At 44.9% G+C, this 23,234-nt stretch overlaps 1 protein-coding gene across 3 annotated transcripts in view; it reads left to right on the plus strand.

The window, feature by feature from the left end:
* The window catches only part of TTYH3 (tweety family member 3), a 78,525-nt gene that overhangs the window by 29,812 nt on the left and 25,479 nt on the right, over window positions 1–23,234 (plus strand). For all 3 annotated transcript variants that reach the window (XM_035339217.1, XM_035339215.1, XM_035339216.1), the window contains exons 2-7: window positions 8,111–8,280; window positions 16,617–16,728; window positions 17,638–17,858; window positions 18,634–18,729; window positions 21,286–21,358; window positions 21,719–21,794. In XM_035339217.1, the coding sequence (XP_035195108.1) occupies window positions 8,111–8,280; window positions 16,617–16,728; window positions 17,638–17,858; window positions 18,634–18,729; window positions 21,286–21,358; window positions 21,719–21,794 (748 nt within the window). The remainder of the gene's footprint in view (window positions 1–8,110; window positions 8,281–16,616; window positions 16,729–17,637; window positions 17,859–18,633; window positions 18,730–21,285; window positions 21,359–21,718; window positions 21,795–23,234) is intronic.

The following is a 23,234-nucleotide window of genomic DNA, read 5'->3' on the forward strand; positions in this document are numbered from 1 at the left end:
ATGTAAAATAATGACCGAATCAACCCCGTTATCTACAGCTGTCATGCTTGTGGAAACTCCTGTCCCTGATGATGGGATGGGCTCACCCTGTTGATGGGTTGCTGTCCCTTTGGGCAAAGTTTCCACAACTGGGATAAGATTTTTGTTTTCCATTCCACTTGGGGGTGGCTCTTCTCATTTCCGCTCTTCCCCAGTGTTTTGTTTCCTCTTCCAAACAGAAATGGTGTGGGAAAGCCTCTGAAAGCAGACTGGAGGCTGGCTGTTAATGGGGTACGTACAGCGCGGTCGGTGCAGCTGGCAGTAAGCTCCCTGCCAGGCCTCTCCTGCTCTGCACGTCCAAGCCGAGCACTGAGCCCAGCCTTCAAGCTCTGTAGTGGCTCTCTTCTGGTTTGGGTGGCTGTTTTAGGAGAAGGCGATTAAGCAAGACAAGTAACGCTGGTATGATTCTAAGTATCTAAACCACTGCCATGCCATTCCCTGCTCCATCCTGGAAAATACAGGCTTTAGGTCCTGCAGAGGAACAGGAGAGAAGAAGGGGGTGCATGTGGTCATCTCTGCTGAAACATCCTATCTTTATACAGGACTTCTGCAACTTACAGGAGCACTGTGAATACTCGGGTTTCAAACCATATCTAATAAGAAACAGTTAAAGAGTAGCTAAAAAGAGCTGGTAGCTCACAGTGAAACACAGACTCCTTACAGATGGAGGCATGAAAGAAAATCCTTGAGGTTGGCGTCCGCTCTGGCATGTGCACAGTCAGTGTTGATAGGTAAAAAATGTGTTGTCCCAGTACTCCGCTAGATAGTAAGGATAGGTTTAATAGTAAGGATAGGCTTAATAGTGAGTAAGGATGAGATTTTTTTTCCCCCTAAATGAAGTGCATTGTCTGAGATTCCACATTGTAGGAGGGGGGAGGGAAGAGGAGGGAAATTGGATTAAGTCACTGGGCTGCAGGCCTGAGCATTTCCTGCCTTTTTTTTCTTTTTTTCTTTTTTTTTTCTTTTTTTTCTTTTTTTTTAATATACCAGTGCTGCCGAGATCACGTGCTGAGCTGTGCAAGCCTCCCCTGGTCCCTGGCTGCGTGCAACAGGCAGCTTGGCAGCGCCGCACCTCGCCTTGGGGAGATCCAGGCCAGCGAGAGCAGAGCTGGGGCTGGGGACTTGGCTTGGCAGGGGAATTTGTGCGCCTGGGCTCAGGCCAGGTAACGCAGGCACTGCTTGCTTATCCCCGAGTTGTAGGAGCATTAAATTTGTGCTGCCTTTGTAGCGCAGAGTTTCTTTCCATTATCCAGTTTGCTGGAAAATTACCTTGTGAGGAGATTGGGTTTTAAGGCTTTTATGGGCGATACAGCTTTCTAAGCGAGGAAATAAAGCTGCTTCTAAAAGGCTGAGCGGAGGGACCGCCGGTGGTCAGGAACGCGTGAATTAATCTGTTGTGGGAAGGGAAGGGCTGGAGAAATTGTGCAGGTCTGGCCTGGGTGAGCTGAGCGTGCACGCGAGCTGTGAGGAAAGACCCGCGCAATTCTTCTGGTGCTCCTCTTAGTGCCCTTCGCCTTAATATTCCAAATATTTATTTGATCTTTGTCTTTAAACAAAGCTGACTAATAGGTTTAATGTTATCTGACCGGGAACATTAGGAAGGAGTGAACTTCTAAAGCCAGAGGCCCGTTCCCAAGGGGATTCCTTACACATTTTGCTGGTCTGGGATTTGGAGCAAAGACCTGTATGAACACTGATGTGCCCGTGGTTTTTTTAGAGCCCTGCAAGGGAATTTGCAGAATCCCCAGAAAGGAAATCCTCCTTTTCAGCGAGAATGCTCATTTGACAAGCTGCCAGTTCTGAGCTAAGCCTCATTTAATAAAGATTTAGTCTGTGGGGACCTGTCAGTGGAAACTGAATTTGGTGAGTGTCTCATTCTTTTCATTGCTGCAGCGCATAGAGTTTTTCAGCCAGCATTATGGAGAAACGAGGGATAAGAACATCCAATTTAGAGGACCCCCTTACCTCTGGGAATGTTTCCTTGCTGTGTAAGATGGAGATTGCTGAGTTGGTAACAGCCGAGGGAATAAAAGGATTGTTATTTGACTTCAGCCCAATAGGATGCCGGTGTTCACCGCTGATTAGCGTGGCTTAGATCTGCATTTGTGGGCAGGGAAAAAAAACACAACCCAATTGTTAAGCAAATCCTTTCTACTGGGTGCTCTCCGTCTCCCTTTGGTTTGCGATAGGAGGTGCTCTGATGAATTCTAGCACCTGACCCCACGCAACCTATGGAAGCTGAGGTGTGTAGATGTAGCTGCACTGTAAATTGTTAAAGCACAGACTGAAAAAAACTCTGGCGATGATTGTGTTGTGTGCTTGTTATTGCAATGAACCAACTATCAGCGAGGTTACATCTTTCTGGCCTCTGTGCTGGTGGCTTCTGTGAATTGTACCAAATGTAAGGGCAGTGTTGAAAGTGTTTAATTATGAAGTAAGGGGTCAGAATGTTAACGTGGAGGAAATGATGATAATTTCTAATCAAACTAGCCTTGTTCTCAGTCGTTGCATGTACAAGGGCACTTGAGAAATTAATCTGAATTAACTGCAGGAATAAATTCAAAGCAGATTAGTTAAACCACTTTAAATGCACTAAAGTGAATTAAACTGCACTGAATTAAGACCATTCCAGTTAAACTACATTAAACCCCTGTGTGAACACTCATTTGTAATTAAAGTGACTTTAGTTCACGGCTCTAATTCCAATTAACTCTGGAATGCCCTTGCCCGTGTAGATTGCCTCTCAGCATGAAGGTAGTTGCCTTGTTTATTTAACCAACCTGGTTAACCTAATTTGGGCTATCTAGCCGTGTTACATGTTTCAACTGTAGATCTGTTTTATTCCAGTGTCTGCTGTCTTGTCCTCAGGTGATTAAATAAAAATAAAATAAAAATGCATGACATAATCCTTGGCATTTTCCTTTTTTTTCCAGCAAGGAAAGCCAGTAGCCAAAAAAGCCAAAGGCAAAGCACTGGCCTATATTGCTGCTCCAGTGTGGACCTGCTCTTACTGCGTGTATCTATAATCTGCGCTTCCTTGCAGTGTGCTTTCCCTGGGAGGTGTCTGCAGAAGGAGATGGGGCAGTGGAACCTGTCCTCCGTTTCCATGGTGCTCATCCCCGCTGCTGAGGGATCCCGAGCGAAGGAGAATACATCTCAGTGCCGTGGGAAAAGGCTCCTCCACAGCACGTTTCCTGCCCAGCCTTGCTTCTCCGCTGTGCTGAATGCGGCGATTGGCCTGGGAAGGCCTGTCCCCCAGGCAGAGGAGATACGGATGGTTTAGTGCTGAGATCAGTCGTGGTTTCCACATCCTTCCCCCCCCCAGCCCCGCAATTACATTTGCCAATACGTGGCTGGCAGTGTTCCCTAGAAAGTCTGCATCCTTCTGTGGAGGCTGTGGGATGAATGACATCCTGAGACAGTTCCGTGTCTCGACAAACGCCACATAGAGCGCTCTTCACCAGTAGGGAGATGAAATGAAAATCGAGCCTCTGAACTCTCAGCACGATCAGAGCGAGCTGATGAGGGGTCAGAATGTGCTGCTTCTGTTGCCAGCATTACACAGAGATCAGTTTGGTAGGACGTAATTATTTATCATCTGTGAGTACATAAGTTTCTCAGATGTTCTGAGGTCTGCAGAAAAGGTGTGGAAAGTAGTGTGGGCATGACACTATCCTACAGCAGCTTCTTTTCTTGCTAAGAAGACTTCCGTCCTTGATGGAATAAATAGAGATGAGTGCTGCTTTGGCAGCAGCCCAGTTTGCTTCATTTGTTCTTCTGGGTGAACGTTTTTCTCTTCCCACACTCCTTTAACCTCTTCTCTCTGTTTTATTATCGCAATCTTAAGTCACTGCATGGAAATCCAGAAGGAACATTAGTTGCAGATTGAGTGGAAAGCTTTCTCTTGGCAAACGCTAACTTTAAGGTAAAACTATAAACAGCTCTCAATCTGGCAATGATTAAGGCAGCTGTGTTGCTGAGATGCTCAAAAGCTATAGCTGGTGGATTTTATATTTTGTCCTGTGGGTTGAAATTACAAAGTTTAAGATGAAATGATTTTCAAATTACTGATGGAAGATTAAAAGCAAATCTACATGCTTTTCGGGAACCACCTGAAGACTTTTAGCTTTCCTCAAATTTCTTCTTGAGGTTTTAGTGGACTTTATGACTAGCAGTAAAACAGCAATGCTATCCAGAAATAGCTGTCATCTGTTTCATGTGAAGAGTTGCTCACCATGCCGGACTGCTGTTAGTATAGTTCAGGTCAAAAAAACAGTGGTAATTGGAAATTGGATAGGCCAAAATTGGTAAAAACTTGTACTTAATATGGATTATTTGGAGTCTGTGTGTATTCAGGATTAACTTTCTAACCCGGTGCTGCTGCCAGGGCTTCTTGTGCCAAGTAACCTTTGTGGCAGAGGGGAGGTGGTGGTGGGAGGACGAGGCCCTAAGCCAACACTTCGCTCTCTAGTCAAGGGGCAAACCAAGAGGCTTCAGGCAATGCTAAACCTTGACACTTGTGTGCAACCCGATGTTTACCTCCTGCACTGCAATGCTTCATTTTTATTTATGTTTTTGAGGTTTTCATTAAGAAAAGTGCCTAAATATATCTTGTATATCTCCTTTCTCATCCTGTGTAGATCACTACTGCTCTTCTTGACTACCTTTGTGATTGCAGTTCCTTACATGAGGGCCCTTCCTGCTGGGGGACGATGGAGTGGTGCGTTCGTCCCTTAAGTGCAGTTTCAGCAGCAGGAATTAGCTTTCCAGGACCACAGAGATCAGAGAGATACTCACGGAGCTAATGATGTAGATCACAGCTGGGGACTTGGGGTCTAAGAGAGCTGAAACCTGCAGTTTGGTGTGGGATTTTTCATCCAGTAGGCAAGTCTGTGCATTGGCTGAGTCGATACTGGAGACTTGGAGACTGTGAATTGTGTTGTGCTGAAGGCTGATCTGCATCCATGTCCTTGGGTGTTACATCAACACCGAAGGTACCCTCATACCATGCGAAAACTCCTGCCTCTGTAGAGCTAACCAGCCCCAGGGGGTTTAGTGGGGGATGTTTTTGCCGTGACCTGTATTTCTTACAGTGATTGTGCCTCTCTCTGCATGGGAACCTAGATGTTTTCTGCCCCTTTTTGTCCTCTTATTCCCATTGAGAGGGTGAATGCCATGAATCCTGGCAACCCAGGCAGAGCTGAGAAAAGCCATTAACGCTGCAGCAGGCTGTTGAGCACAGTGCATGCACAAGACCAAGTGTATTCAGGTTTCCCGGTGCCTTTCCAAGCTAGCAGTGCTGCTCGTGGTTACCTCCCTGTGCATTGCTATTAACTTTTATTTTGAAAGAGCTGCCGAACACTGCAGCTTCGTCTCCTGCCACTCTGGCTGATACCACTTGGATTTACGCTCATTTTCAGGGACTGCTCTGTCTCCACTTCTGCCGTTAGTGTCAGCACAGTGGTAAAATGTTGCTCCTCGACGTTGTCTCCGTTTTCCTGTAAGGGCAGTTCATGCATCATTCGCTATAAAGGTTCTGGTAGTTCAGCAAATGTTCGAAGACGAATTGATGCTCTTTTGTGGCAAAAGGCCCAGTGCATAATTTTGCATTTACTTGGGATAACATGGCCTTGGATAACCGAGTCCCAGATTTAGTGTTGCAGGATAAAGTCTCTGAGGGTTTATCCAGCCTCAACCCCCTTTTTTAAATACTGTTATTTAATCCCAACAAGCAGGCACAGGCACATCTTTGGTTGCGACCAGGCTTTCACTGCCAGCCAAGCTCTGGGTCCTAAACTGACTCATCAGTCAGAAAGATTAATAACTGCTCTGCTGGATGATTTCACTTGTTGTCATGGCACATATCCATTAATGGAAAACAAATATTCCCTGCAAAATGAAACACAGATCTGGGTGTACTGGCCAGCCAGCCCCTTTTGGCTAAAGCTTGCATTTAAGCGTATATTGAAGCGTCCCTTCAAAGTGAGAAGCAAGCATCCAAGTTGCTTGGTACGTGGCAGTTTTTGTGTGTGTGCTCTTTCTTGTTTGCTTGTTCCTTTTCAGGGGGGCTGTTCCTCTCCACCTGGAACTGCAGAGTGATTTTTTTGCTAATAAAGTCTCTGGGAGGACTTTTCGGTGGGTCCTTCTTCCCGGAGGCAATGCCTGCTGGTGAGCGAGGAGGGCCGAGGGTGCGAGCGAAGAAGTGCAGGCAAGCAGTGCAGGCAAGCTTTGCATTACAGCAGCCTGAGGCCTTTAAAAAATAACCAATATCCCCAAGGAGCTTTGGTAGGCTGAATGTGTTGGTTAAATTAGTACTGAGGGCTTGTACATGGCAGGCCTTCCGAAGTGGGAGAAGTTGGGTCTCCGAACGCAGCTTCCCTCTCGAAGGCCTCTTTGAGCTCAGGAACTTGAGCGGTGCACACACCATCTGGCGTAATCATGGGAAAGGGGGATAGTGCTTTTTCCCTTCCAGCCCCACTCTCTTAAAAATCCCCAAGTTCGGTTTCTACAAGGGGACGGAGTTTCAGCTGTTGATTTTGGGGAAGGTGCACCTGTAAGCTCCCCGCATCCCCAGCACGCTCGGTGAGCTCTGGGTTGCTTTCTTCAGGCCACAAAGGCACACAGCACACAACGATGTGGAATATCTATCATGCAGCGAGAGAGCCCTAACTGGTGTGAATCTCGTTAGGTACATCTGATGGGCACTACAGCCCACAACTAGTGCCGTTTGCTGGGCTGGGAAGTACGTCCAAGTGTTGTGTGGTTTATATAGCTGGCCAGAAGTCAAACACAGCTGGGAGTACCTATGGAGCAAGCTGGGGGTGGGGAAGGAAGGGGAAGAAAAACGTCTGAAAAGGAACTTGCTACCAGAGTCCCTTGGAAATATTCACAAATTTTGTTGAGGGTCTTGCTGCAACTGCAGCATTCTGTGTTCCGTGTCTTTGACCAGGAGGCAGTTGTTGCTTCAATCAGAAGGAAGTCTATAAATATTTTAAAGGAATTTCTGCATGGGGAGAAAAAGAGAGACTGATTTTAAAAAGCCTAAACCTTAGTGTTACATTTGCTGATACAGATCTATGCCTGCCTTCCCAATACTGGGGCAGCAATAGGTAACTTAGGTCCTTTACAGATATTTATGCTGTTTTTACTACATTGGCATTTCTCGCTGCTACCCAAGGGTTTGCCCAAAACCACTTCTGGATAAAATAACATCCTTTTGTTTCATTCATTCACTTGAGAAAGAGTGGCTGGATTTAGTGTTAGAATTCTTTTTTTTTTTTTTTTTAATTTAACAGAAATGTTTTGCATTTTTGGGCTTCGGTCAGGATTTTCTGAATAAAAATAAATCGGAATGGAGTTAAACACTTTCTGCTTTCCTTTCCTCCCAGGGAACATCTGAATAGAAATAGGTGCAACAATACCGAAGCTTGTGACTACTTCAAGCTGGTGTGTCTGTAGCATCTGCATTAGTTTTGCTGTATCTGTGTATGTGGATGGTATGTGGAGGGTTTAGCATGTATTCTAGGTCTACCTAGAACAGAGGCATTGCATGGAGATTTTTTTTTTTTTAATTCAATATCACACATGCATAATAAATTCCACCCCCTTTCAAACCTACTCATGCACTTGGATGTCTAATGAATAAGCCTGCATATTTATTCATGAGGATTAAAGAACTGTACAGATAGAGGCAGCTGGCTGAACTATTCATTTATTTTCTCTTTAAATCTGCTGACCTCTGATCTGGAGTAAGGAGGAAGCCGTCCCTGATTCACTTTGGCTGCTTGCAGACGGGGCAGACAAAATGGCTCGGCTCTTTGCAGCTCAGAGGCAGAACATGGTTTCATCGAGCAGAGGCAGGGCAGGGAGAGAGCACTGCTCGGAGTCTCCTGTTTGTGGCTTTTAAAAACAAAACCAAAAAAAAAAAAAAAAACTATAAAACCACCAGTTTTCAGGTTTGGCCTTCAGTACCATCTCACGGCAGAGTCCTCAGACCTCTGGGCCGTGGCTGATGGCCTCTGCTCTGGGTGCTCGGTGGTCCCGCGCTGACGACTGGTTTTCTTTTCCTCAGGCCCTGCTGCTGTTGGGTGGCGTGGCGCTCTCCTGCCTGGCTCTGGACCTGCTCTTCCTCTTGTTCTACTCCTTCTGGCTGTGCTGCCGCCACCGAAAGAGCGAAGAACACCTCAACGCCGACTGCTGCTGTACAGCGTGGTGTGTCATCATCGCGACCCTGGTGTGCAGGTAAGGGTGAGCACCTCGCTGCGTCGTGTTTTCATGCTTGGGGTGCTGTGCCTGTAGTTAGTAAATGTTGGCAATAATCCCTCTTTCTGCTTGGTAGGTGTATGTTTTAAATGTCTGTAATGCATTTTCTTCCTCTCTGCCACTTGCTGAACTGCCTAATGGTTTGAGCGATGTGAAAAGTAATAGCTAATGGGCTGCTCTCTGATGCTTCGCAAGTGGTAAATCAAGGACGCTGTGTCCTTGGGAGCTTAACACTTAAATAGGATGGATACAGAGTTCAGGAATTTGATGGGTCTAGATGGGGATTACTTAGTCTGGTGTCTGAAGAGAATGGCTATAGGGGAGAGTAGATTATGAAGAAAGAGGCACAAATCATTCTTTTGGGTCTGGAAGTACTGGTGTTTGGACGTGGACGTTCAGGTGTTGTAGCCTGTGTAAGGCACTGCTACATTTTGTTGTATGTACTAGTGTACAGAGCACTCCAAGGGTTGCTAGTAATGCTGCTAATGTCAGCAGTGTTTCATGTTACAACTGAACAATAGACACTCTTGGAGACGTTCCTGGAAAACCAGCGAATTTAAGTAGTTGGAGAATATGGGCAGCAGAAGTTTAAATGAATGAGTTTATATTTTGCATTCTGTTTTTTTTCTCTCTTTTTTTTTTTTTTTTGGTCAACACAGACAAGGATCCCATTTCCTAGAAAGATAACAATGGGGCATCTGAAAGCAGGAACATGCTTGCAGACTCCTGGAAAGAACTTTGGGCTTAGTCTGTTTTGACTTGAGCAGAATGAGTTCTCTGGGATCTGTGGACATTTACACCGAGCACTGTGTTTTCTTGCCAATTCCAAGCATCACCTACTCTTACCTGAGAGCCTAAGTGGTCTGAGTTGCTCCTCTGCAGTTCTGAGAGCAGTTCCCTGTTCAGAAAGGAGGTGAAACAAGACAATTGTATTTTGTTGCGTCTTGTGGCTCGCTTTTCCTATTAACCTGCTGATAGATCATGTCCTAGATACGCCACCATTTTGGAGGCGTACATGTTCCTTGAAGACCAAGCTTAGCTGTTCAGGGGCTGGACTGTGCTATTAATGGACTTCTCCATTAGAAAGCAAATGGTATTTGCTCTTTCGAGGCACATACTTGAGAGACTAGAAAACCCCTGGAGTACTGGAACAAACACCACAGAGCAGACATTACTATGTTGTGGGTTTAGCAAGCTGGGGATGGATTTGCCTGCAAAAGCCAGGGCTCAGTGGTTTGGAGGGGAGCTAGTGTGTTTAAAAAATACTGCTGTCTTTGCAGGGAGCTCTTCCATGCTTTGCTGATTGCAAGTAAGTGCCTGGAACGGAAAGGCAAACTAGAGAACAACTCAAAAAAGAAGTCTCAACCTCAGACACCTTTCTTTTTCATGATCTCAGGAGTTTCAGCTGCCTCCATTCCAATCCACTGAAAATGCCGTGGTCCTAACCCTTTCTTACAGAAACACTAACTGATGCTATTTATAGTTGTGTTGCTGCTACAGGCTCTTGTTAGCTATTGTTATGCAGCATTTGTGTCCAAGACAGCTGCTGCAGAGTGTGGTAGTTCTGTTTGCTTTTAATTGTAGGCAGGGTGAGGAGGAGGCTTTCTGCATATCTCCCCAAGTGTGCATGAGACAATTTAAAGTTGGAAGGTCAGCATTTAAATTCTGGTAGGCTTGATGCAACTCCCAGTCATGTCCGCAAGCTGGAAAATGGCTTAGGCTTGCTCAAAATCTGAACAATTGATTTATATCATCAGTGTACCATTTGTTTCTGCAAGTATTAAATGCAGGAGTATCCTTAAAATTAAGATTCTCCTGGAATCTGCGTGATACTGCCTGAATATTTGTTCTGACCTTTTTTTAAAGTTCCCCCCTGAAGTTGGCACTTGCAGCGGTAGCAGGATGGTACCATCCCTGGTAGCTGCAGGTGCTGTCCAAGTGCTGCTGCTCTCCGTGAAGCCGAGGTCTGTTTTCTGCCCCTCTGACAGCAGCTGGATGCGACAGCGCACTCAACGCGGCGCCTTTTGGCGCTCTGTGCTCAGCATCTGGCTGGGAATGCAGATAGGCTTCCGACAAGCAAGGAATCCAATCTGCACTAGCAGGAAGTCCCAGTTAGGTACCCGCAGTTAAAGATCAGTCAACTGGAGATGTCCTGTCCTAGCTGTGCGTGACACGCAGCAGAAATGCCAGGCTGGCAGATGCTGTTAGGTTCCAGTGAGAGGGAATAAAGCTCCACTGAATGTCTGCCGGGGCCAGCAGGGTGACCTGGGAGGCAGTTCGCAAGGGGAGCAAAGGTGGCTTGGATGCTCAGGCAGTGAGAGGATCCAAACAGAGACCACTCTGTTCTGTCCAAGTAACGTTAAGTGGGCTGTTGTCTTCCCAGCTGAGAACTAGTTAACTCTGGTTGAGCCCAGCCATGCCTAGTACATGCTTATCTAGGTAGTGGTTAATCCCAGAGGGCTGTTTGTGACTCCTGCTCAGAGCTGGATCACTGTGGGTCGCTGTTACCTATTTTCCTGCTGAGCAAAAGGGAGAATGCTGAGCCAGCAGGAAGGCAGAGCTGGTTAATAGGAATTCTCTAGCAAAATATCTCTCTAATGAGTCTTCCCAGTTGCTTTAATCACAAAGCTGTGGGAAGGACTTGCCTAGATTATTCCTTGAAAACCTCGTTCGTTGCTAGTCCTTACTAATTTTGATTGGTTTGTGTGTATGGGGAGTTGTCGTCTCATATAAATCCCCTCATCCTCAGATCCCTGTAGGTCACGCTAACGCTCCCACAAGGGACCTCGGCTCCGAAGGTGGGTAGGAAGCTTCATGGAGAGGATACCTGAAAGAAATGGGTGCAATTAAATGGTGAAAACTTGCTTTCTCAAGTGCTAATAGCGCTTTCCCTTGGTGCTAAAGTGCAAGGTGGTAATTAGACAGACAAATTAACATTCCTCCTGAGAACATGAAGTCTAAAAAGGGCTCTCCTTATGAAGTTGCTGTAATTAAAGATGACTTGGTGTAGTTAGATTATTCATTTCTAAAGATGTGATGTGAATGGCTAGTGCTCATCTTTTCAGACTAGTGATTGGATGCCCACGGGGGTTTTCACTGTGTGTGTGTGTGTTATGACTGGAAGATCTCTCCATCAGCAGGCATGAGTATGTTCTCCGTATCAGATTAATGCTCTGCTGTTCACATACGCCTTGTGTAACCCAGAAAATATTTTTTGCAGGCTGCATTACAAGAAAATGTAGAATTACACCTGATTTCTTTTTCTGTCTCTTTATCATGGAACGTCCTAAGCCCATGCACCTCTTGCATGCAAATAATAGGGAGGCTGTGTCCTTGGGGAAATTCAGCTGTGAGCTTTTCAGGAAAAGAGAGAGGGAAATGGGTGTTTTTTTCCCCAGACGTGAATTTCTTGAGCCTTGTTGAAAAGTGATACTGAAGTGTACATACGCAACATGCAGTAATTAAGATCATAGTGTTGTCTCTGTATGAATATGTAGAAGTCGCAGCATGCTGCTGGTCTGCCTCTTGTCACATAGCTGTCTGAAGAGCTGGTGTAGCACATAGTCTCTCCCTAGTGTGCATCTGTGGGTATGCATTAGTAATGACAGTGTTAATCTCAGGAGCATACTGTTTTCTTCTTTTAACATATACGGGTGTCCTAAAACTTAGCAAAATGACTGAGTAGCCAAGTGGCTTTTTTAATGCTATATCGAGCAGCAGGAGAAATTTCTGAAATGTCCCATAAGAGCTTGGTAGATAGATTTTAAGATTATTCTTATTTAAAAATACCAGCGAGAAGGAAGGCAGGGGAGAGGTAGTGCTAGTAGAAGGGGCAGGAGAGTGACAAAAGTAGGTCTGGGAGGAAGAACCAAGGCTGGGGTGGTGGGGATTGAGGAGCTGAGGTGTGTGCATGCTGGGGAGGGGAGTGCAGCAGAAGGAAGAATAGCACAAGTGGAGATGACTTTCCCACAGAAGTGTTGAAAATGCGTTGGAGTATCTTCCAGAGGGTGCTAGGGTGGGAAAAAAGCTGTGTCATTCAGGAATGCTGTTCTTGTATCCACGCTGCATGACAGAACGGCAGGCTTCCCAATTGGACGATGGTTTTGTCGTCACAGACTGGGAAATGTCCGCTCTATCTGAGGCTATGGAGCCTTCCAGGGTTTGTGCAAGAAGCCGTGAGATCGGTCCTGACCTCAGGGACTTACGCTGTTGGGTTAGGTTGAGTCTATCTATTTTTACTTTAAAAGAGTGAGCTCAAATAAAGGGAGCCCCTGCTTCTTTTTAATCAAATGAAAGGTAGTTAAAAACTGGTTCAAATCCTTAAATCTGCTTTAAACAACAGCAACTTATATTGGTGTGTGTAGGCAGGGATTTGAAACAACTGTTGGATTTAGATAGGCCGAATGCAAGCAGAAAGCAATAGCAACACTTCTCTCTTCCCCCGCTGGCGGTTCCCCCCTTGCCTGCCCTTCGGCTCGGCTCCCCCCTCAGTCGCAGCGTGGATCCAGGCAGCTGCAACCAGCCCGTGCCTCTGGGCTGCAGGGATGGATGCCTTCCCTCCCTCTAGCATGATAGCTAAATGGCACAGCTTGCTCCTAGGAGAAGGAATGACTCCGTGTAAGTAGCTCTTGCTAGCACAGCATACGGATGCAGAGCTGGCTTTTGCTGCGCAGTAATGGAATAATTAACGTACTGTCTGTAGGTTCCGGCGGATGTATGGTATGCACATCTAGAGGAATCTGTTGCTTGAATTAAATGGCTTTTCTCCTAATTCCTGTTGCTCCAGGAAGAGGCAGATGCCCAGCCTATCCCTGAGCAGCTGGTACCCCTCCTGTCCCCCAGCCAGCCACCCCACATTAATTGTCCAGCAGGACACCATGTGGTATGGAATACCCCTTTGGCCAGTTGGGGTCAGCTGTCCTGGGTCTGTCCCCTCCCAGCTGGAGAGGGACTCTACCAGGGAGTGTAGCCATGGAACAAGGAATAATGGCTTTGAACAGATGGAGGGGAGATTTAGATTAGCTGTGATGTGAGGAAGAAATTCTTCACTCAAAGCACAAAGCGCACATGGGAATTAGGGCTGAAGATGCACCTTGCTTCTGTTCTTTTCCATAAGGAATGGAATGAAACTAAAAACCAGTGTTAAAAATAAATGCAGGACACAGGATGGGAGGTGCAGGGCAGTCCCTGTGGCCGAGGGGGAGCCAGCCTCAGAAAAGGGGCCCTCAGCCCCCTCAACTCTCCTCCTTCCTCCACGTGAGGGCATCTTCCAGGCCGCTCCCAACACAGCCACTGTTGGCCACGTGTGGGCCACTCCATCACAGAGGCTTACCTGCAAGATGTCCCGGCAATAAACAACCCCGTTGCCAATTCTCACGGGTTGCATGAGTGCTTCTTTTTTGGGGGGGAGTGGAATAGGCTAAAGTTGTGCCAGGGGGGGGTTTAGGTTGGATATTAGGAAAAACTTCTTTACCAAAAGGGCTGCTAGGTATTGGAATGGGCAGCCCAGGGAAGTTGAGTCACCATCCTGGAGGTCTTTAAAAGACATTTAGATGTAGAGCTTCGTGATATGATTTAGTGGAGGACTTGTTAGTGTTGGGTCAGAGGTTGGACTGGGTGATCTTGGAGGTCTCTTCCAACCTAGGTGATTCTGATTCTGTGTGAGTAGTGACAGTACCTACCCAGGTGGTAATGGGCGGCTGGAGGTGGTAACACGGTGCTGGGCAGGACGCCTGTGAGGATGGGTGGCTGCTGGGGTCGTTCTGCCTCTGATATGGTACAGAGGTTCGAGGCAGTTGCCTGTAGTTGGCAGCACTTGATAAATGATTCTCTTGTGTAAAATGGCTAAGGTACCTAGCAGTATTGTGTCTTTAAGGACAAAATGACTGCTGCCACTTCACGCAGAGTGCTGTTTCTGAGCCTTTTCCACCAAAAAAAAAGTGCTACTGTGGTGGGAATAATGAGAACCAAGCAGCAGGTTTTGGGCGCTCACCAAGCCTTTGCTGAAAGAATAGCATTCTAGTAGCTATAATGGGATGAATAAACATCACTTGCCAATTAGAGGGTTCAAATCTGCATATTCAATGCCTGGAATGTCCTGGAATTTATTTGGTGTTGACAGTATAAACAACTGCTAAAGTTTGCTGCTGCTCTGGACAGTGAAATGGTTTGTCTGAATTTGTTTGCTCTGATAAGACCAGGGGAAATTCAAGCCAGAGGTTTGTAATTGCAGTGATGGGATGCTGAGTGGTCTTGTCCTGGGAATAGCTCAGGATCTGTAATCTCTCTAGTTCTCAGGGATGGGGAGTGCTGTTTTTTTGTTTGTTTCCGTTTTGTTAATCATCACCACCACCACCTGCATTTTAGGCAAGCATTATCAAGCTCTGATTAAAGCTGCAGCCAGGGAGGAATGCAGAGGGCTTTTCTCTCTTCCATTATCAGCATTGTTGCCATTGTGAAAATATTTGAGGAATGGAGTTCATAAAGAAAGAGACCAAATTCTTGTATTAACACTAAATATTAGGAATTACATACTTGCTTCCTCTCTTTCTGTATGATGTAGTTGCTGCCATCACAGGAAGATTCTTCAGCGAAGACTTAAGGGCCATAATTTCAGATTTTATTGTTGGAAAAAGCATGGAGCGGACAGATTTTCATACTGGATCTGCTTCCAGTCTGTGATCTTTACTTCTGTCTCTTGCACATATGAAGAAAAAGTAGAAGTGCAGCCAGGTGAACTATATCGTTCTGCTCACTGGTTTTGTGGTGCGTGAGACATGAGAAGGGAAGGATGGGTGCTGTGTTCCTGCAGGACAGGAGTGACAGCTTAAACAGTCATTTGGACTGCAGAGTGGTGTACGTGCCAGAGCAAATCTAGGCAAGTGTCTGTTATCCAGACAAAGCCCACCCTGGCCTGCTTAGGTTCATTTCCCAGCTGGGTGATGGTGGTGAAGAATGCTGAATGTCCTTCTGTGACCCTTCCTGTTAAACCAAGACACGGCACTTCCTTCTTCTGGAAGCTGTTGGTTGCCTTGCTTCCTTCCTCTTTCATACCTCCTTCAAACCACCTCTGTGAGTGTGGTGCTATAACCCAAGCACAAGGTTCTGAAGCACTTTCCCCACAATCAAGAAAATTTTTAACTTACTTAAAATAATAATAATAATAAAAACTCCTTCCTCCTCCTTCTTTACCACCACCACCACCTTCCTTTCCAGTACCACAACCCTGGTATCTTGAGAACCATCCCAGAAAAGATTCTGGATGCTCTGAAGACAAACGTGACATGAGAATGGGAAACGTGTATCTTAGTAATGTTTGTTTCCCCTGAGTTCAGTTGTATAAATCCTTCACAAGTTCTTTCTTCCTCTGTTATTAGTAAAAATGGGCTTGGGAAGAGGAATGGTGAGTTCCTGCAGTAATGCCTTAATAGAAGGGGTATTGCTGACTTGCTTCAGATAATCTCATGGTTGTAACTCATTTACAGGATCTTCCTCCTGTAAGTGAGGCTTAAGCTAATATGGTTTACTTCATAATTGGGCAGACTGATATGTGTGGACAGTTATGGCAAATCAACTGATAGGTGGTAATTTGCCAAGCAGCTGGAGTTGAATTGTGTCTCCAAGCTTGAAAATCACTTGCTTAAAAATAAATAAGCTTTTTGTCCTAGCAAGTTATTAAGCTTTGCTTCCAAATAGTCTAAATCAGTACAACTCAAATGCTTTTAATGGAAGATAAATCAAGATAGATGATGTTCATGCATATTTCAGAGTGTAGCTAGAGAAGACATGGAAATAGATCCAGAAGAATCATCACCATAGACAAGTAGTCAGTGCAAGCTCTCTGTATCCTTTTCTTAAAAATGTAATGAAATGATCTGTATGTCATGTCCAGAGAAGGCATGGGGTTCCTGGCACAGCAATGGTAGCGCCCATTTCCTCTTGCAGGAGCCACTGGAGGGCAGCTTGGTGTCTTGATTTCTGCTTGCCGGTGGCTGGGTCTGAACTCTCTAATGGTTCTCTAACATTGTCATCCATAAATGAAGCGCACACATTAAGAAGGGATGGTTCGTTATATGGATGCTTTACAGACAGTTGTTGGCTGTGTGGGAAATGCAGGAGAACATGTACAGATTAACTTTTCTGGTGGTTGCTGGGGAGCACGATTACCCCAACTGCTCTTTGTGGAGGCATGCAGCTTTCCTTCCTGTGGAAGGTGCTGATGTGACCATGAAGGGCCCTGTAGAGGTAAGCAGTGCATCATATCGCTACCCTTTAGCTTTAACTGTACCCTTTCTTGCTTTTTTTTTCCTCCACAGTGCTGGAATTGCTGTTGGCTTCTATGGGAATGGAGAGACGAGTGACGGTATTCACCGGCTGACCTACTCGCTACGCCATGCAAACCGCACTGTGGCAGGTGTCCAGGACCGGGTAAGCACTAGGGGAGGCACCCTCACAAATAGGGAATCAGGGAATGAGCAGACTTCCTCAGCACCTCTTCTCCTGAATCTGTGCCTGTATCTCTGCCTTTTTTTGTTGTTGTTAGTCTCCAAGCTTAGAGATGTGCTAAAATTTCCGTTAATGGAGTGATGCTTTCTTCAGCTCTTCTAAAAATATCAGAGCAAACACAGCTTGTTAAATGAAGTCTTCTCTTTGCGATTGTGCTTGATTTAAACACGGCTTCTGATCAGCTCTATTCCACAGACATGGAGGCAGGCCAAAGCAGATGAGTCTGTTAGTAGAATGTATCATTTTAGCACAATTGGTTGTTGCTGTACTACCTCAAATTTCATGGTACCTTTCTGCAACCTTGATAGATACAGGTACTAATATCAGGGCATCATAAGCTTCCACAAACGTCCCTCCACTAGACTTTATTGTAGACATTTTTAACCTGTTTTAGAACTAAGGTGAACAAATCTTAAGGGAAAAAATTTGCCTTCCCAGCCCTAGTGGCTGTGTTCTGGGTTTCTGCTGTTCTGTTCTATATTTCGATACGGAAAATGGCTTTTAAAACCGTGTTAAAGCAAAGGTACAGGAGGTGGTTAAAAAAGGGATGGCTATTGTGATTAAAGATTTCCTGCTTATCAGCAGAGCCTGTTTAACATGTTGTAAAATGTGTAGGTATGGTGAAGGCTCAGCTGAGATACCATCACAGGACTCCTTGCAAACAGTCAACTTTATAGATGCTTGTAGGTTGCTTTTGAAGGGTAAGAAGTTTGAGACTGCTTAAGACAGAGAAGCAGTAGTCTGGAAGCTGTCTATAACTCACTAATAAGAATTAATCCTCTCTTACTTCTGTGACTTCCTAAACTTTTTTTTTTCTTTGCCACACTATAGGTGTTAGATACCGCGGTGGCCCTGAACCAAACAGTGGAGCCAAACTTACTCATCCTGGAGGAGATGTTTGCGAAGCAGACAGACTACCTGCACATTATCCAGAAGCTGCAAGGTCTCTTGGATGATCTGGTCAGGCAAACAACTGAGATCCCCTTTTGGAAGAATGAAGAGCTGTCCCTGGAGGAGCTGGCAATTCAAATTGACCTCTATGACTGGTACAGGTGTGTACTGTGCTGTAGTACAATGGTTGTTGCATATGTTTTGGCCTGTTTTGCAATAATTAAGTGCCTGGTCTGGGTGACTGAACCAAAGGCCGTGCTCTTGGCCCAGTCCACTGATTTCATTTCTTACAGCAAAAATGCATTCAGTTTAAATGAAAATGCGTGGCAACAACTTTTTTCTTCATTTTCAGTTGGTTAATTACCAACTGAAGGGAAACTTATTCTCCAAGTACAAAATCTTGTACAAAAGCTTGTGTACAAGCTATACTGGGGAAGTGGTTGTATGGTGCATTAACTAAATAGAGTAGGAAACTGAACTTGTTCCTTGTGGTAACACCACATACTAACTTTCCTTTTTATTAAAGTTATTTAATAAAAGATCACTCCAAGTGTATTCCACGAAAGAACACCTCTGTCCACACGTGTGGGTTAACTGAAGCACATTCTGGCAAATGTCTAGTTCAACAAAGTGCAATGCTTCTTTGCCTGATGGTGTCTAGTTGCGTATAACTTGTACAGTAGCACAAGATTAGCAGTCTCATTTCTCAACAACTGTGTATGCTGAGCGTGTTGTTTAAATGCTTTTGCATGCCTGGTCTCCAGACCCAGCAAACAGCCAGTGCTTTCTGCAGATAAGTAAGTCATTAGCAGTGGCTCTTACTCAAAGAAAAGTGAGGCTAATTTTTTTTTTTTCTCCATTAGACACTTTAACTGCTTAATCTATTTTTTGTATACACCAGTTTTCCTTTGCCAACTATGTTTTTATTTGCTGCAGGTGGCTGGGTTACCTGGGCCTGCTCCTGTTCCATGTTCTAATATGTTTGCTGGTGCTCTTTGGACTCATTAGAAACTCCAGGGCCATTCTTTTGGGGTAAGTCCTGACCCAGGTACAATGCAGAAGGAAGGCAAGCTGAGGGCATGTGCCTGATAGCTTAAGCCTCTAGACTATTGCCTGTTGATTTCAAGGGCTTTTGAGGCTGAACAGTTTATATCTGTCTCTTAACGTACAGTGTCTTTGTAGAGCATTGCTCTGTGGATTGGATTAGGGCTGCATATGAGAGAGGTTCAGAGGAAGGAGCTATAAAATTCAGTGGTACTCTTGTACCTTGGTTTCACATCAAAACCAGGTAACTCATTTGGGTAGTCTGCCTTTTGCTAGGTAGCACTGGTAGCCTCTGTTTGCCTGGGAGTCAGCTGGTAGATGGTAATGTGGACATCCTCTCTTGAATTTACAGGTTTTAAAAATTCCCCTGTAATTCTCTACAGTAGTGAAGGCATTTGTTAATGGCTGATAAGCTTTGCATGTGTTTACACAGCCTGGTAGCATGCCTTTTGTGTCACGATCTGCTCTTGTTTACCTTTGGCTGTCACACCTGAAGACACTTTAAACTGAGAACACACAATGATTTGTACAGCTATGAGGAGGAGTCTTGTTGCCATGGTACTGCAATATTAATGCATATCTGCTTCTACAAAGCTCTGCAAATGCTGCCATGCTGAGGCCCTGTTACAAGAAAAAAATATTTCTCTATGTTGAAGCTTGGTTTAATTTGGCATATTTGGCAAAGATACTGGTTTCGTAAACATAATGACAGTTTGACAACTGACGTAGCCAAGAGTTTATCCTGGTACATGGTGATACCATTAATACTTGGAATGCGTATTCAGATTTATTATTTGCCAGATGACTTCATACCTGGCAGGTTATACAGACAAAAGTCCAAGTGTATGCACAGATGGTAAACCCAGAGTTTAAATTAGAATCTCATTCCATGTTAGCCAGAAGTTCATATTAAGGCATTCCCCAAAGGGAGCACATGGCATAGAGAAGCAAGTGTGTCACAGCCAAGCAAGATGGTGAAATGCCAGTTTTCGATCTTTCAGCCAAGCAATCAGTTACTGACCCAGTCATCTTCATTTAAAGTAAAACAACAACTGTGTCACCCTGAACAGATCACCACGCTCAGCTGAAGGCACCAAGTGGTGTTGTCCTTATGTTTTAAAACCACAGAATCTTGCTGATCCATGACTGATAATTTTTGTGTCCCTTTGTAAAAAGCACAAGAAGGTATTCAGCCACTTTATTCCAGAGTGCTGTACAAGGCTCAGTCTGGTGAGGCTCCACGACTTCTGCAAGGTGAATCCCCATTCTGTAAATGGATCTGTGGTCCCTCAGAAATATGTTGTTAAACTGAGGAATAGATCTTTTTAAAAATAAAAAATAAAAATCAGACCCACAAATATATTTTTTGTAAAGCCCTAGCCTTCAGTGAGACAAATGTAGCAGAAAAGAGATGCCCCTTCCTCATGGAGGTGCTCGCACTAGGTTTGAGTAAAGAATATCTTGATTATGAATTTGTTGTGTTTGTTTGTTTGTTTTTGAGAGAAGGTGGGAGGAACCTACTTGTATTACAAAGCCTGAAGTAAAAAGCATGCCTGAGAAAGCAAGCCAGTACCCCTTTACTCTGAAGATAGGGATGCATAAAATGATACAGCTTATTAGTCTGCATTCCCATACCTGAGGGAGTTGAGGAGCACTTTTGCCTAAATGTCTCTAGCACTCATACTGACAGCAAAGGTGAAGAGCTAATGTGCTGGTTGGGGAAGTGCAAAAGCTTTTCCCACTACTGTGTACTAGCTGGGTATCAATGAGACGACCACTCCATCATCTCGCTGCTTTGTGTGTCTGTTTTGGCCTGATAGCAGACATTTCCCACTATTTCTGCCAGTAATGAGGTCCAGCTGCCAGAACGCAACTTAAGTCTGTGCAGAGATGTGCTCACGTGGCATCTATGGAAGGAATCTAACTATTGCTCTGAGCTGTTTGCCTACAGATGCCTGGCTCTCTCCTTGGGCTATGTGAGGTGCTCAGGTGGTGTTCAGATGCTTACAGCTGGAGACCAAAGTCAGGTGCCCTAACACAGGCAAAGTACTCCTTCCAACTGTTTGTAGCCAATGCATTGCTTACACCAGACAGCCTCACTTATTCTAAAACCAGAAAGAATTTTGCCTAATTTTGTTGTGTTTATATATGCATGTATATATATAGGGTGGGAGGGTATTTTTCTCTGAATATCTTCTGGGTTTAGAAAGTAATGTCCAGAGTGAGACTAGTTGAAGTGATAGGATTGTAGCCATTCGTCTGCCAGTCTGCCTTTCCCTGGACCACCCCTGTGGTCCTCTTCGGGCATCTTCTTACTTCCCTGCAGCCCCAGGGCCAGGAAACATGGGAACCAACAACTGGAGATAAACTTTCTTGGTTGCTGCTGTCTGCAGCATATAAAATGGGGTGGCTTATCTGAAGATGCAGTATTTGACAATTTACTGGTTCTGGTAATTGCTTTGGACTCCACATAATACATCACGTGAAAGATCTGGATGCTTGAAGTCAGAGCTTCTATATCTGCCATCTGTCTGTCTCCTACAGGGTGTGTTTGCTCGGGGTGTTTGCCCTGATTGTCAGCTGGGGATCCTTGGGTCTGGAGTTGGCTGTTGCGGTGGTAAGTGGCTCTTGTCCAAGTCCCATTCACCCTTTGCTGCAGAGTTATCAAACACAAGATTAAGTAGCTACTAACGCATATTATGGTGTGCCTGTTTTACTGTGTCTCTTGTTCTAAGTAGCTGTCCCAGTAATTTGCATCTATGAGAAGTACAGAGCTACTCCATGGTAGGGTGCACTGGCTTGTACTCCAGCACTACTGCGGCTGTGTAAAGCTGTGCTAGAGGGGATGGCGATGAGAGACTTCAGTGTCTGAAAAATCCCTATAGTGGAGGGTTCCCTGATGCTAACCTGGCTCAACTGCTCTTTGATATTAGTGTTCTTTGAAATTCCTTTTCCCTTTTGTCTTGTCTCTACCTAGGGTTCCAGTGATTTCTGTATTAACCCTGATGCTTACGTCTCCAAAGTGGTTGAAGATAATGCAGTGCTTAGTGCTGGTAAGTGCTGCGTCTGGCTTTGGCACAGGGAACTGTGGCTCCAGCTGTCACGTAGGAGCATCACAGAGTCTGAGAATTTGAGACTACGTTTGGAACCCAGCAACCTGCATACAGTGGGAAAAGCAGATGTGTGTGGAACTCTGGAAAACCAGTGTTCTTCCCCAAAAAAGCATTTATACCCCAGTCAGAAGTCCATGCGTACATTTTATTTATTTATTTTTGTCAAAAAAAGCATTTAGAATCCTTATTTCATCTTGGCCCTAAGATGGAAATAACTGGTATAGTGGAACAACAGAAGTCCCTGGATTATTTTCTTTAAATGTAGCAACCTTGGTCTTGTTTCTCCTCCTTTAAGTGACGGAACTGTAGCAATATGAGTGTGCAGTTTGGGTTGTCATTTTTAAAATTTGCTCTTGGGTCTGTATCCCAGCATCTAGAATACTTATTTTTTGTATTTGTTATTAACAAATATATATCAATTTGTCTCTTAATGGTGGTTATAAATAGGAGTCTTTTGAAAGCTAATTTAAAGGGTAAATGAACGGAAACAGCAGGAAAGAGAAGTATGAATTTCCCTTTCCATTATAAATGCAGTATTTTGATTGCTTTGTTTACCCTGTTCCATTTCAAGCAATATGCCTGCATCACTGTGGCATTCAGCTTAAGCACTGATGGATTTTGTGTTTGTCACTCCTAATTTAGACTGAAGTGGTTGGTTGAGATGAGGGGTGCCTCCAATTTGGACCTCAGGGGCAAAACAGATATTCAGAACTATGGCTTAACAAAAATATGGCTGGATGCTTGCCCGCAGAGATAAGTGCTAAAAATGAAAGGTATTTTTCAGGGCTGAGTCTGCTACTTAGCTAATAAAGTGAGCTTCTCTTTTCTCCCACCCTCTCTCCCCCTGATAATCCCTCTGTACATTTCTGTGGTGATAAATCACAAATAAGCCATGATCCTGATTTGTAAAAGGAGCCACATGTGTCTTTGCTGGTTCTTATTTGCTGGAATCTGAGAATCTTTGCCATGTGTACCCAAGATCTAGCGTTATTGCTGTGCGCTTAGCCAATCGCTGCCTCTTGCCGCGTAACTGATAGGGAATTAGGTATGTAGCGATGGCTGAGGATGCAGGGATTGGAAGCAATAAGAAATATTTATGTCTGGAGGCAGAATGTAGCATAAAAGAGTACATGCCAGTTGATATTACCACAGTGCAGCTTATTCTTGGAGAGCCTTATTTATTGATTTCCTGGAGGGAAGAGGAGAGAGCCTGGCAGCTCGCAACAGATGGGTCTTTGTAACAAAGAAATGCAATAAGGGAAGAGAATGAGTGTTTAACACTGCACAAGATGAAAATCCTTCCTTGGTTGTGAGGGTGACAGCAATGTGGCTTCAGGTGCCAGCTAGCCTCCGTGTTCTTCGAGGAGGCGAACAGGCTAG

The sequence above is a fragment of the Oxyura jamaicensis genome, chromosome 14, assembly GCF_011077185.1.
Source record: "Oxyura jamaicensis isolate SHBP4307 breed ruddy duck chromosome 14, BPBGC_Ojam_1.0, whole genome shotgun sequence".
NCBI lineage: Eukaryota > Metazoa > Chordata > Aves > Anseriformes > Anatidae > Oxyura > Oxyura jamaicensis.